Genomic DNA, 14,947 nt, shown 5'->3' with positions numbered 1-14,947 from the left:
ATCACACATGTACATACACACACATACACACACACACACACACACACACACACACACACACACACACACACACACACATTAAATAACTTCATCCTGCTGTAACCTCAACCCAAGGTTTCTCTTTTACTTCACCTATGATGAGAACACACATCAGCTGTGATCAGAGGGCATGAGGGTGGATATTTGCATTCCAGGGTAAATCAATGAAATCCCACTATAAAGGAGACTCCAGGAATGCTGCACTTTCTGTAATCAGTCCATCCCAGGACAGAAACAAATGCGATTGCTACAAACACCATCCTGACATCTGAGTTCTCTCTACTCTCCAAGTTCGGTTCCAGGCATGTGTGATGGCAAACACTGCCATCGAGAAGGGAGCTCCAGCCACCAAGAGACCAGCCTCCCGGCAAGTCTGTGACGGGGTTTCTAGACTGGGGAAGGTGAGGAGGGAAGACCCTCCATAAATGTGGGTGGTACCATCCTATGGGCTGGGGTCCTGGACTGAATGAAAAGGAGAAAGTGAGCTGAGCATCAGCATCCATCTCTCTGCTTCCTGACTGGATGCTGTGTGAAGGGCTGCCTCAGGCTCCTGTTGCCATGCCTTCCCCGTCTTGATGGACTGTAAACCCCAGAACACACACACACACACACACACACACACACACACACACACACACACACACACACACACGGAACCCAGAACAAACCTCTCCTCCCTTAACTTGCTTTGGTCAGGTACTTGTCACGGAAGGAAGAAAAAATGACCAGAGCACATGACAGCAACTCTTTCATTTTATCACCATCCGACTCTGCCATGGATGAGGCCACAGCGAGACCTCGGCAGTCTACAGGCCGGGAGGAGCAGGCCTGGGACTCAGAGCTGGAATTCCAACAGACAGCGTTACAGTCTACATATTTTATTGCCTGTACCCTGCTGTGGGATGGTTTGTATGGCAAATGTGTTGCTAATTAGTCAATAAATAAAACACTGATTGGCCAGTGGCTAGGCAGGAAGTGTAGGCGGTGCAAGGAGCAGAATAAAGCTGGGAAGTGGAAGGCTGAGTCAGAGAGACACTGCCAGCCACCACGATGACAAACAGCATGTGAAGATGCCGGTAAGCCACGAGCCACGTGGCAAGGTATAGATTAATGGAAATGGGTTAATTTAAGCTGTAAGAACAGTTAGCAAGAAGCCTGCCACGGCCATACAGTTTGTAACTAATATAAGTCTCTGTGTTTACTTGGTTGTGTCTGAGCGGCTGTGGGACTGGCAGGTGAGAGAGATTTGTCCTGACTGTGGGCCAGGCAGGAAAACTTAACCTACAAACAATGGCAGTAAACCATGCTTTCAGAGCACAGTCAGGTTCTACCACAGTCTAGAGCACACACGGGAAGATACACGCACATGTACATTAGACACGGCTGTGCATGGATAGACCGCATCACTGCGGTTTCGTCATGTGTGTTTGTGACTACAATCCACATTTTGTGTTTAGAGACATGGTCTCATGTAGCCCAGGCTGGCCTTGAACTCACTATGTAGCTGAGGATGACCCTGAACTTCTGATGCTCCTGCCTCCACCTCCAGAGTGCTGGGATGACCGGAGCATACCACCATGCCCAGTCTGTGCTGTGTTGGGGATGGAACCCGGGGCTTCATGCATGCTACTCAAGCACTCTACCAACGGAGCTACACCCAGCCCTTCCTGTCTTCTTTAAAAATGAATTAAAAATTCTTAGTAAGTGAAACCAACTCTGCTTTCAATTGCACAAATCTCCAAGGCCTGTTTTTCTCCTGGTAAATCTTTTAAACACCTCTGAGAATTATGAGTTATACTTGCACTACCCATTGCCAAAGCCATAACCCCGAGAGCCAGCCTGGGCTGGCTCCTCAGCCTTCACAGTCAGCTAGTCACCGGGTCCCAGGGATGTGAACTTCTCAAGATCATAACTACCTCTCTCCTCTCTACCTTTCAGGGCTCAGGCCACATCGATTTTTGCCAATAAACAAGTTTTTCTTTCCCCTAATTATAAATGCTGTCATTGCTGTTCCTGTTATAACAGATACATGTCCTCAGTGTAAAACTTTTTTTTTTGTAACAGAGAAAGATAGAAAGTTACCTATAAGCTTTATCACCTAACAATACCTACCACTGATTGGACTTTCTTCACCCTCCAGGTCTATGGATAGTTTTTAGCTTCCAACTAAAGTGGATCCTTGTTACATTTAATCTGGTTGTGTATGTGTGTGTACACACACACTCAGGTTTTTGTAGCTATACATGCATCTATGTGCAAGTGCCCGTGTGTGTGTGTGTGTGTGTGTGTGTGTGTGTGTGTGTGTGTACACCAGAGGATGCCCTTGGCTATCATTTCTCAGGCTGTATGTACAGCTAAAAGAAAAGATGTATTTATTATTTTTATGCGCATGAGCGTTGGCCTCCACATATATATGGGCAGCACATGCATTTCTGGTGCCCTTGGAAGCAGGAAGAGGGTGCTAGAGCCCCTAGGTCAGGAGTTACAGGCAGCTGTGAGCCATCATATGGCTGCTGAGAACTAAACCAGGTTCCTCTGCAGGAGCGGCAAGTGTTTCTAACTCCCGAGCCACTTCTCCAGCCCCTAATTTGTTTTCTGAGACAGGGTCTCTTAGAGTTCACCAAGCAGGGTAGTCTGGCTGGCCAGTAAGCCCCAGGGGCCCTCCGGTCTCTGCTCTTCCAGCACTGGGATTATAAGTGCACACCACCTTGTGTGGCTCCTCCCACCCCCACCAGACAGGGTTTCTCTATTTAACAGCCTTGGCTGTCCTAGAACTCGTTGTGTAGACCAGGCCGCCCTTGAACTCACAGAGATCCGCCTGCCTCTGCCCCCTAGTGCTGGGATCAAAGGTGTGCACCATTACTGCCCGGCTTTGTGTGACACTTTACCACCGTCTCCAGGGATCGAACTCAGGCCCTTCTGCTTGTACAGCAGGCTCTTGACCCGCTCACTGAGCCATTGCACCAGCCCATAACCTGGATTTTAAAGCTGCACATAGATTGTGGCTATGTTTTTCAAATTTTTACCAAAACTGATGTTCTTAAAAGGTTCTGATGCTTGGCTCGTTGAGAGAGGAGGCTGGGCACAGACTAGGGAAGCTGTAATGTGCAGTAGAGCCAGAAACATGAGTGTCTGAGCTGTCCACAGATGCAAACCCGAGTGAACTGTCCCAGTGTCCAAAAGCACTTCAGGAGGGAATGAACTCAGGAAGAGAACCCTCCCGAGGGCTGATCCTCAGAGGGAAGAGCCTCGAGGTTACTCTGACTCACAGGTCTGTCCAGAAGCAAAAGTCTTTTTAACTTAAAGATGAAAAAGGCAGTTTGCATGGAAAATGGCCCCTCTGATTGTCCTTGGAGTAAAACTGCACGGAGGCGCCCATCTGCAGTGAATGCTGACGTGTTTGCAGGGAAGAGAACTGGCTCATTATCATCAGGCTAAGTTCTGCCCCGTCATCTCCAGTCTCTTTCTGACCATGCGGTGTGAGCCCCTAACCCTGGCAGAAGCCCAGAGTGAGGAGCTCGATCAGTAACAGTGACTGTAAGCATCAGAGTGGCTTGAGATCTCTTCAAACGCCAAGGATAGACGCTCTTCAGAAAGCAAAGAGTAAGCCCTCTGCCTCACAAAGCACTGCACTCAGGCCTGGAGACTTCTTTATAAGCCAGGCTCTCACGTAGTCCAACCTCGAATCTCTTTGTAGGAGACAGTGGTCCTCTCTGGTCCCTCTCCTGCCAAGTGCTGGGATTACTGGCATGGACTACCCCACCAGGTTTATGAGGCGATGGAGATGGAACCAGGACTTCCGGCAGAATAGGCAGACACTATCAACAGAACCACATCCCGGGCCCAATTCTGAACTTTTCCTACCCTTCCCTGATTTGTTGCATGAACCAAACACTGAACAGATAGTACCCTTTGATTTCATTTCAATTCATTCAAGAGATAATGGCTACCATGTACTAAGTTCCATCTACGAATGAAACAGGCCCCGCGCCCCCCAAGCTTTGTAGAACCCAGACAACAAGAAGGGAAGAGAAACACAAGAGGAGGATGGGTGTTGGGAGATGAAAAGTTATGGAGGAAATAAGGCAGGCGAGGAGCGAGGAAGAGAGGATCTGCACTTTCAAATGGGATCAGGGCAAATTTGACCGAAGGGTCATCCCAGTTACAGATACAAGGGAGTAGTGGTGATGGAGTCTAACTCGGGGGAGAATATTCCAGAAAATGTAACAGTCTCTGCCAAGGTCCTGGGGTGGAAATGTGCCCGGCATAGTTGGAAAAACATGAGGGAGGTCAGAGGGAAGTAAGGAAGCACATCAGTGAGAGCTGAGGCCAGGCTCCCCTGTGGCCGGAGACTCCTAGGATGCTGGACTGGTTCACATCTAAGCCACGGCAGTGACTCCACATACAAACAAGAAATCTGCACATCTGACTTTGCTCAGGGAACGAGGAAGGGCTTTGAGGCAGTGGTGGCGACCACAGCGCTGAGAAGCGGCTTCAAAGGCTCCTGAGATGTTTGCAGGCTAGGGAAATCAGGTCTGAGCTGAAGCTTGCCTGAAGCGGGGTGGGGGCAGCTCAGTGTTGCTGCTATTGCGACTTTAAGCCATAGTCTCCAGGGAAAGATGGGGTGGGGGGAGTCAATTAGCTAGAACCATCTTTCTACCCTGGGCAGCATCGTTACAGGAGCCAGATGAAACTGTGAATGAAGGTACTGTGAGCTAATTAGAGCTAGCCAAACAAGGGCTGAGAAACAGTGCTAGCCATCAATTCTGGGGTTCTTTCTTTCTTAGGTGGTCCCATCAAATACCTTCTCTATTTCACTCTGAGTGGGTAAATCATCTTTTTTCATTGTTTACAAAGGTATAACACACCTTGTTTGAGACGTGAGAAGTAAGAAAAGGGATTGCCTTCAGGAGTTTACAGCAAGTAAGTGCATCCACAGTAGACTACAGACTAACCTTGAAAAGATGCCTAGATTGGAGCAAATCCAGACACCTAGAGAGAACGAAACAACATCCCCCAAACACAGAGTACAGAATGGCTATTTAAGTAGTTGCTTGACCAGCACTAGAAATGTGGATAGTGTGGAAGCTTAAAAAGGAATGTGATGCATGAAGTAGAGAAAATGATGAGTGGGCTGAGAAGATGTGGTAAAGTGCATAAACACGAGGACCAGAGTACAGATCCCAGGACCCCATGTGAACGGAAAGTGGAGAGACCCGGCCTCAGTGCATGAGGTAGAGAGCATCTGAAGAAGACTCCTGATCTTGGGCTAGCCAGGCGGTGGTGGTGCACGCCTTCAATCCTAGTACTCAGGAGGCAGAGGCAGGTGGATTTCTGAGTTCAAGGTCAGTCTGGTCTACAGAGTGAGTTCCAGGACATTCAGGGGTACACAGAGAAACCTTGTCTCAAAAAAACAAAACAAAAAACAAAAATCAACCAACCAACCAACCAACCAACCCCAAAAGGTATCTTGGGCATCCATATGGTTTTATATACATGTGCTTGTCCACCCATATACATATGGGTAATCACACATGTGAATACACACACACACACACACACACACACACAAAGGCAAAGTAACAAATAATGAAATATAAAATTTTAGCATGTATAACTAAAAATATAAAATGTAAAAATGTACAAGAAAATGTTCTGGTGGAAGCTCCACCTCAGCCCCTGGCATCCTGGCACCCATATACCCAAAGAGTCTGGAATGTTCTGGTGGAAGGTCCACCTCAACTCCCCTCCCCTATCTTTCCCCAAACCCGTCCCCTCAAAGCCCGCCAAACACTGCTCCTCCCCCAGAGATGCTCAAGACCACTCCCATAGGGTATTTAAACTGCATCCCAGAAAACAGACACATGGTTTTCCGGTCTCTTGTCCCTGTCTCCTCTCTGGGGGATTGGAGAATCACCCGGGAACACTTTACCCATTAAACTGGGGCTTTTTCTAATTCGGTCTGATTTGGTCTGATTTGGATTGCTGCGTTGGCGGAGAGGCTTACTGGGGTGCAGAAACTTTTCAGAGAAAAAAATATGGTGATGATTTTCATGTCAATTCTGTGGCTGTGATCAAATATCCTGACCAAAAGAAACATGGGGGAGGAAAAGGCTCAGTTTGCCTTACGCTTGCAGGTCACAGTCCATCACTTCAGGGACTCGAGCAGCTAATCCCATCACATCTGGACAAGTCAGAGAGAAATGAATGGACCCACCCGCTTCCTGTGGTTACCAGCTTTCTTCACTCAAACAGTCCAGGTCCCAGCTGAGGGAATCGCTCTAACCTGGGGAGGTGAGGGGATGACCATTGAGCCCAAGGCTGGCAATGTTCTACTACAAAGCCAAGGTGTGAGCATACAGACAAAGAGAGGGAAGGCATCCCAAGCTCTGAGGGGAAGAACTCCAGAAGAACAGCTCTCAAGAGTGGGTTCTTGCTGGGCGGTGGTGGCGCACGCCTTTAATCCCAGCACTCGGGAGGCAGAGCCAGGCGGATCTCTGTGAGTTCGAGGCCAGCCTGGGCTACCAAGTGAGTTCCAGGAAAAGGCGCAAAGCTACACAGAGAAACCCTGTCTCGAAAAACCAAAAAAAAAAGAGTGGGTTCTGGAGACAGCAGGAAGGTTTTAATGTCTGCCTTGGAAGCCAAACAAGCATAAAGAGAGGCATCTGAGTGGAAATCTATGGACAGGAAGAAGGACACACTTACCAGCTTCTTTGGACAAGCCATCACCTAAGCCCGGAGAAATAGCCCTGTGAGTGAAGCGCTCGCTGTCAAAGCGTGAGGATCTGAGTTCAAGTCCCAGCACCCGTGGGTGGAAAAAAAGACCAGGTATGGTTGTACACCTTTGTAATCTCAGAACTGGGGAGGTAGAGACCGGTGGATCCCTGGGTCTTGCTGGCCAGCCAGTGTAGCCAAATTGGTGAGTACCAAGACAGTGGGAAACTGTTTCTCAAAAATTAAAAAAAACAATGATGGAGAAAGACATCCCACGTCCAGTTCTGACCTTCACCTGTGCAGACACATTGACACATACACACAGGGACACAAAGCCATCACTCAGTAGATTTAACCCAGCGGCCTCAGTGCTTTACAGCCAGGCCCCCTGTTCACTCTGGAAACCACTTCAGGGTATCAGGCGTAGTACATATCTGTAGACCCCAAATATTTGCTCAACTACAAACAGAATACACCAAGACAGCCTTCCACAGTCCAACCCCTGCAATCTGGAGCGAAACAATAAAGAAATGTGAGACTTTTCGACAGAGAACTTCACCATCTGAGCAAGTTAGGTTAGGTTAGGTAGAGTCCAAGTTTGTCAATCAGCTGTGTGCCACGGATATTCAATATGTAAGCAAAGACTCTGCGGGCCTGGTCTACTTCCTTTCCCATCTCCTAAAGACAGCGTACCCATGAGTGCTGTTCTCTCATCGCAAGCCAGACCCTCTGTACTGCATACATGCCCAAACACTGTATCTCCCAAGACAGTTGGCCTTGATGTCTCAATTCTATGCCTCCAAGTTCAACCCTACTTCTGCAGAACCTTTCTGCTATTATAGCCAGCAGTATGAAACAATCTCAGTGCACAAGGGCCTCAATACATTCTCAACATGGGTGCATATTTATGTTACTTAAATAAATACCGCTTAAATGAAACATTAATAAATTTGTCACATTAAAACCAGTTAAAAAGGGGTGGGATAGGGATTTAGCTCAGTGGTAGAGTGCTTGCACGTATATGACCCTGGGTTTGGGTCTCAGTTCTGGGGGAAAAAAATAGAAAAAAAAAATGAAAGAGGTGGAATGGGGATCTACCTCAGTTGGTAGAGCGCTTGCCTAGTACACAGGAAGTCCTGAGTTTCATCCCCAGCACTGTATGACCAGGGTATGGTGGCTCATGCCCGAAACAGCTGTAGTCCTGAGGTGGAAACGGGAGAATCAGGACTTTGGGAGAATCAGGACTTTGGGAGAATCAGGACTTCAAGGTCATCCTTGGCTACACAGTACGTTCAAACTAGCTTGGAATACATGAGACCCTATTTTTAAAAAATTGAAAGGAAAAAAAAAAGATACATTTGACCCTTTTCTTCTCTGTTCTCTGTTCAAAGAAACCATCTTTAACTATAGATCACCAGAACAGCCACAGCTACCCAGCAAGCTGGTCTTGTCACATGGGAAGGGAGGGAACCTCTTGATGAGGGTACTGGAGGTCACCAAGGGTCGGGTCTGGCTCGTGAGGTACAGACACTGTTGTCCACTGCAAAGTCTCCAGTCTTGGCTCGTTTTGAAATGATGAATGTCTCCCAATACCTCATTTTGCAACTTCTTTCCATATTTCCTGTGCTGGAGATAGCCCCGGCCATGGACAGTTCTCCATCAATTGTTACCTGATGGGTTCTGCAGTGGCTGATGATCACTGGATCTGCAACCTCATCAGAGGTTTGAAGATATTCACTCCCTAATCCTTCACTCTGCCTACATCTGCAGCTCTGCTTTCTCTATTATTAACAGTTTCTTATCATCAACCGTTTGATTATCTTCAAATATAATTTGTGCTAGAAAGGCAGGAAAATCAAAGCTGGGCTCTTTCCCCTTTATTATTCTGAGTAATGAGTTGGTATCCTAGCAACTTGCGAAGGTGACCCACTACATTTTCTTGCTTGGCATATCATCATATCTGGACTCATCAACGGCCTTTTTCTTTCTTCCTTTAAGGCAGGGTCTCATGTATCTCATGGCTAGGCAGCCAAATGATTTTGCCCATTTCATCCTCCTGCTTATACCTCCTACATGCTGAGATTACAGGTGTGCACCACCATGCCCAGTTTATGTGGTGCCAGGGATGGAACCTAGGGTGTTGTGCATGCTAGCCAAGCATCTACTGACTGAGCTACACCGCAGCCCAACTGACTACTGTTCATTTGTTTGGTTTTAATCCATGGCCACCAGTGTTCTTTTGATGCTGTCTGGAGATCTTATTAACGTCCAATACCACCTCTGTGGTCCTTCCTGTCTCCCTTGCCTACCCTACCTCACTTCTGCAATCTGACTTATTCTAGGAGGCTCTGTTATATGGAAAAAGGTGTTTGGGGAAAGCCGGTCTGAAAGGCTTGCATAGTCATAACCCTCATCAGGCTGACTGAACTTTTGGTCCTTTTCAAAATGGAAAACATTTGTGTGTGGTGTGGTGTGGTGTGGTGTGGTGTGGTGTGGTGTGGTGTGGTGTGTGTGTGTGTGTGTGTGTGTGTGGGCACGCGCGCACACACGCGCGCATTATGTGGATGTATATATGGAAGTCAGAAGGGAACGTGCGATGCCACCCCTCAGGAACCATACACCTTGTTTTCTGGAGACAGGGTATCTTCACTGACTTGAATCTGAGGTAGCTAACTTGGCTGGCCAGCAAGGCCCAAGGACACATTTTTCTCTGCCTCCCAAGCATTGAGATTACATGCCTGTGCCAACATGCCCAGCTTTTTCCTTGTGTTATGGGGATCAAACTCACATCCTCAGGCTTGGATGACAAATACTTTACCAATGGAGCCAACTCCAAGCCCAGTGTTTCATTTTTATGAGATCACGGATATCCTTTTCCAACTGAAGATCACCCGAGGTCTTCACATCAATGCTGTCAATAGGCCTTTCTTGTGGACAGAGGTATCTTGGCTCCTCCACATTCCTCTAACAGTCTCAAATAACCATGTAAACATTTCCTACTCCACTGTTTGCTGTCAGTGTCATGGGCGGTCGGCAATGTTGTGCTCTGCGGGTTCCTTTCTTAAAAGGCATTCAAGTGTGTCAACTTTCCCTCCGATTTCTGCTGAATCCAGGAACCGTATCCCTCTGCCAGGTTAAGAGAAGGTACGTTCTGTCTCTGGCTTTCATTACATTCTAAACAGAGCCCTTCTTTCACTTGAAGGAACACATACTTCTGAAAGCTTCCATCCACAGAATTGAAGCAGGTCTGCAGGGTGCTGAATCCCCCCCCTTCTACAGGAGAAAACGGCCTCTCTTCTCTGACGCAGGATACAAGCCACTGCCGGCCGGCATGGTTGGAAAGTGCACAAAAGCACAAGTTTTACCTAACTTGTCCCAACACGGGTCACAGCTTAGTCCAATGGCTGGCACTCCTTCCCAGGCTCAGGATTTCATAGCAAAGTCAAACCCCAGGCAGACTCTAATCACGCCTTGCCATGCTGATAGCCATCTGTTACCTAGTGTGCCAAATATTAGTTTGTTCCCTCAACTGTGCTCCTGGGACAGGTGGCAATAACAAGGGCGATATAAGTCCAATAATAATAATGTCTATCATACACACAGCATGCTCTCACCAAACTCTCTGGGCTCAAAAGAACATTTAAACAGGTAACACTCTCTCTCTCTCTCTCTCTCTCTCTCTCTCTCTCTCTCTCTCTCTCTCTCTCTCCTGTGTGTGTGTGCGCGCGTGCGCGCGCATGCACACGCACACAGAGGTCAAAGAACAATCTCTGGCATCATTCCTTAGGTGCGGTGTACTGTTTTTTTTTTGGAGATCAAGTAGGCTCGGATGACTGGCCAGTGATCTTCCAGGGAGGGTCTATCTGTCTCCTCCTCCCCGACACTGGGATTACAATTTTACACAGTCACACCTGGCTTTTCTCATGGGTCCTAGAGAGCCGACTCAGGTCTTCACAAGCACTCTATGAACTGAGCCATCTCTCCAGGCCATACTGTGAGTTGGTTTTTAAAACTGCTCCCTCACCAGCTATATACCACCCTTCTTAATTCTTTTTGGCCCAGACCTAATGCCCCACGATTATTAGTCTAATGTGTTCACGGAGACATTTAGGGACCGAGCAAAGGATCATCTCTGGGCAGGTTTATAAGGTGCAAGGGGTGGTCGGGAGGGGAACGTGAATGCATGCATCTATATACAGCTGACTTCATCAGCCAAGCAAATAGACGGACGTTTCAGAAATTCATTGTAGCATGGGACCCTCTGGATGAAATCATGCTGCTGCCTTTGGAAAGGGGGAACTTCTCTACCTGTAGCCTTCCAAGACACAGTTTCATTCACGTGGCCTTTCGTTTCCACATAGAAACTTCCCTCCTTGTGGGGGTGGGGACTTAGTCATAAATTAACTTTGGCACAAACGCTGTCTAGTTTGGTTTCGAAGTCCTTGGCTAATCAGAAGTAAGGCAAAACCAGGGAAACAGAGGGCAGAAGTAAGAAACAGCGATGTCAGGAAAGGGCCATCATGGAGATGTCTCAGAGCCCAGCAGCACAGCCAGTGAGTGTATCGGTCATGGAGATGTCTGAGAGCCCAGCAGCACGGCCAGTGAGTGTATCGGTCATCGATATGTCTCAGAGCCCAGCAGCACGACCAGTGAGTGTATCGGTCATCGATATGTCTCAGAGCCCAGCAGCACGGCCAGTGAGTGTATCGGTCATCGATATGTCTCAGAGCCCAGCAGCACGGCCAGTGAGTGTATCGGTCATCGATATGTCTCAGAGCCCAGCAGCACGGCCAGTGAGTGTATCGGTCAGCGTGAGCTCCGTGGCATCCACCATGTCGGTTAACCGTCATGAACTGTTTGAGCACACAGAGAAGTCGGCTCTGGAAGCGAGGCTGGAATCCCCCATTTCCAGACTCAAGCACATCTGACTCAAGGTGTTCTGCAAGGCCCCTTGTCTGAGGAGAAGCTGGCCCCCCGACTCTGTGACGAGAAAGGAGAATGGCAAAACAACCTGGTGTCATGCCCGTGAGGACAGCTAGAGGGAGAAGCCCTTCCCAGCCAATGTTACTGTCTGTTCCCTGTTTAAACATGTCTCAGGTGGGAACTGGAAGCTCATCAGTGGAGAGACGCTCAATGGAGACCCCAGCAAACTGCTTCTCCTTCAGCTGATTCCTGACCTGACCCTGACGTACCTAAGTTGGCTGGCCCAGTTTGATAACGACAAGACCCGTCTGCTCTATTGGGCTACTCGAGTTGTCTGTTGGATGTCGTAAGTTGATAACGTTTTGTGATCTACCTGCTTTTTACTTTTGCCCGAAACTTGCTCAGAAAAGTCACCCATTTGACACTAAAGCTGCAGCTCTTGGAGGTGATTCTCTGGACCATGAAGAAAAAGCCCTCACTGCATAAGCTTTACCAAACACCAGCAAGGGCAGCAAGAGGCAGTAAAACAGTCTGATACCGGTAGTATCAGTAAGCAGCCAGCAAAGTATGAAACTGAGCTTAAAGCAGTTCTAATTCAGAAAAGGCACGTATGGGTGTGGTATGCATGTGTATTCATATGTGTGGGTATATGTATACATCTGTATATGTGTGTGTGTGTATGCTGTGCACGTGGAGGCAAGAGGTTTACATCAGGTATCTTCTTTAGTTCTCGACTTTCCATATTGAGGCAGTCTCCGATTTGTCTACTCCAAAGCTCACTGACTTGGTTCCTCTGGCTAGGCAGCTTGCTGTGGGAGCCCCATCTCCACCCACTGAGGGCTGGGATTGTAGGCATGCCTCTACTCTTAACCTGGCATTTACATGGGTTCTGGAGACCAGAACTCGGGTCAGCCAGCTTACACAGCACGAGCTTTACCCACTGAGCCATCTCCCCGCTCTGAGATTATTTCTTCTTTTAAAATCTTCATGCTGGAGAGATGGCTCAGCGGTTAAGAGCACTGGCTGCTCTTCCTTCCAGAGGTCCTGAGTTCAATTCCCAGCAACCACATGGTGGCTCACAACCATCTGTAATGAGATCTGGCGCCCTCTTCTGGCCTGCAGGCATACATGCTGGCAGAATACTATACACATAATAAATAAGTAAATCTTTAAAAAAAAAAAGTGATGGTGGTAGGGAAGCTTCATGCTCAGATAATTAATATTGAACTAATGGGCTGACATGGAAGACCTCATTTCTCTGAAGGATGCAGTAGTCCCTTAGCAGCATGGACATGGTGCTGGGACATGTCCAGTGACTGCTTATTCAAAGGTGATCTGCAGGCTTTTCCCATGTGGCTTCCACTAGTGATGTGTATCGAACACTTAGGACATTTCTAAGGCTCTTCACACAATGTTGAGGTGTGCTTTCAGTTCCAATTACAGAAAAAAAGGATCCAATTCTTCCCAAGAAAAAAGTTTAATGGTACGTACTTTTTCAGCCTAGGGTCTGAAAATCACAACCCCAGATTGATGGTTGCCTTGTAAACCTTCACACCTATTTTCAGTAGCTTTCTGAAAGGCAGAGACCACACATGAATACTCACGGAACATGGTGTAAAACTGCTGCGGATTCAGATTCCATTTTCCCCAGGGGGTCTTGTGGCCTTTCGACTGGGCATAACTTGCATGATTGAACTCAGGTTCTGTTCCAAAGGAATCTAGCACTCGGAGCATGCACCTGCAAGGAAAGCGCCGTGTGTCAAACTATAACCTCGATGCTAGTTGCCGCAGTTCGAGAGAGAAAAGCAGACAGACAAATGCTTGAAAGTAAAACTGCCACTGGAAAGAAGCATAGGTCCTATTTTCTTCCTTGTTCATTTTGCAAAGAAGGCCTCGGCCACCCCAGCAGACAGAACTGACTAACCACTGAGAGAGGCTCAAATACCAGTGAAGTAAACACCCGTGAACGCTGCAAGGGGCCTGCAGGATTCACCGCAGTGGACTTAGCACCCAGGTAGGACTGGGCATACAGCAGGTGCCTAATCAATGTGATGAAAGAAACAAAGCACCATTATCTCTACAGCTCTTATTCTGCTGAGAGCATAGGGCGTGCTTCAGGGCTGTGGGCCTGTCAACCTGTACATCACTTCTAGATCATTCGAGTTTAGGTGATGCTAATGATAGAGCTGCAGGTGTCTGCTTGATACTGGGCACAGCTGCAGGTGTCTGCTTGATACTGGGCACAGCTGCAGGTGTCTGCTTGATACTGCACACAGCTGCAGGTGTCTGCTTCATACTGGACACAGCTGCAGGTGTCTGCTTCATACTGGAAAGGCACTCTTCACATTGGTAAGCTAATGGTATTTGAAGGCAGGGTTCTGGGGGTTAACAAGGGATGGATGGTGGGCCCATGATGCCATAGGTGGCTTTAAAAGAAGATGCTAGAGACCCAAGACAGAACTCTGCACAGTAGGATAAGGCTCTCACTGAAGGGGGCCACTCATCTTGGACTTTTTAGCTTCCGACAATGAGAAATAAACAAGTCTGGCTCCAGTATTACGTTGTAGTAACACAAAACAGACTTCAATCCCATTTACTAGGCAGGGGTAGCTTTTATATATCCAACTATAATGTAATAGGACTTGATTGCTGGCCCGGCTCAGAGCTGACACAGTACAATGGAGTCCCTTTGGTCTGTTCCACCGAGCCAAACCTGGCCCACCAGCTATCTTGGTGCAGCTGTGTGCTAAGAATTGGCTTTGCATTATCTTGTGTACTCGGGTATATGTTTGTATATGTGCATCTGTGCACAGGTGAGAACAAATACGTGTGGTGTGTGTGTGTGTGTGTGTGTGTGTGTGTGTGTGTGTAGGTCAGAGGTCAACTTTGGGCTGTCTTTACCCAGGCACATCTCTCTTGCCTTCTTTTGAGACAAGATCTCTTTCGGCAAATCTGAATTTGCCAAACAGGCTAGGCTAGCCGGCCAGGAGCCCTAGGGATCTGCCTGTCCCGAATCCCCCAGCACTGGTGTTGCTGGTGTGTACCACCACACCAGCTTTGTCAGGTGGGCTCTGGGACTAGAACTCAGGTCCTGGGACACTGCACAACACTTCACTGACTGAGCTCTTTTCCCAGCAAGGTTTCACGTTCTCAAATCACTTTGAAAAACACGACAAGAGAAAAATCCCGTAAAGTTCACATTTCTACAAGGGAAAATAAAGTGTTCTTGGAACCTGGCCACACTCTGCTGGTGACACTCTGCCTGCAACAT

The 14,947-nt window shown here is 47.9% G+C and overlaps 1 protein-coding gene across 5 annotated transcripts in view; it reads right to left on the bottom strand.

Annotated features, from left to right (window-relative positions):
- Mgat5 (alpha-1,6-mannosylglycoprotein 6-beta-N-acetylglucosaminyltransferase) overlaps positions 1-14,947 on the bottom strand; it is a 291,422-nt gene that overhangs the window by 87,494 nt on the left and 188,981 nt on the right. For all 5 annotated transcript variants that reach the window (XM_052736793.1, XM_052736794.1, XM_052736795.1 and 2 more), the window contains one exon: positions 13,281-13,414. In XM_052736793.1, coding sequence (XP_052592753.1) covers positions 13,281-13,414 — 134 coding nt within the window. The remainder of the gene's footprint in view (positions 1-13,280; positions 13,415-14,947) is intronic.

This window comes from Peromyscus californicus, unplaced genomic scaffold (assembly GCF_007827085.1).
Source record: "Peromyscus californicus insignis strain IS unplaced genomic scaffold, ASM782708v3 Scaffold_14__1_contigs__length_90479793_seg_2, whole genome shotgun sequence".
NCBI classification, from domain to species: Eukaryota; Metazoa; Chordata; class Mammalia; order Rodentia; family Cricetidae; genus Peromyscus; species Peromyscus californicus.
Note: the sequence above shows the minus strand (reverse complement) of the source record. Positions and strands in the feature narration are given on the sequence as shown.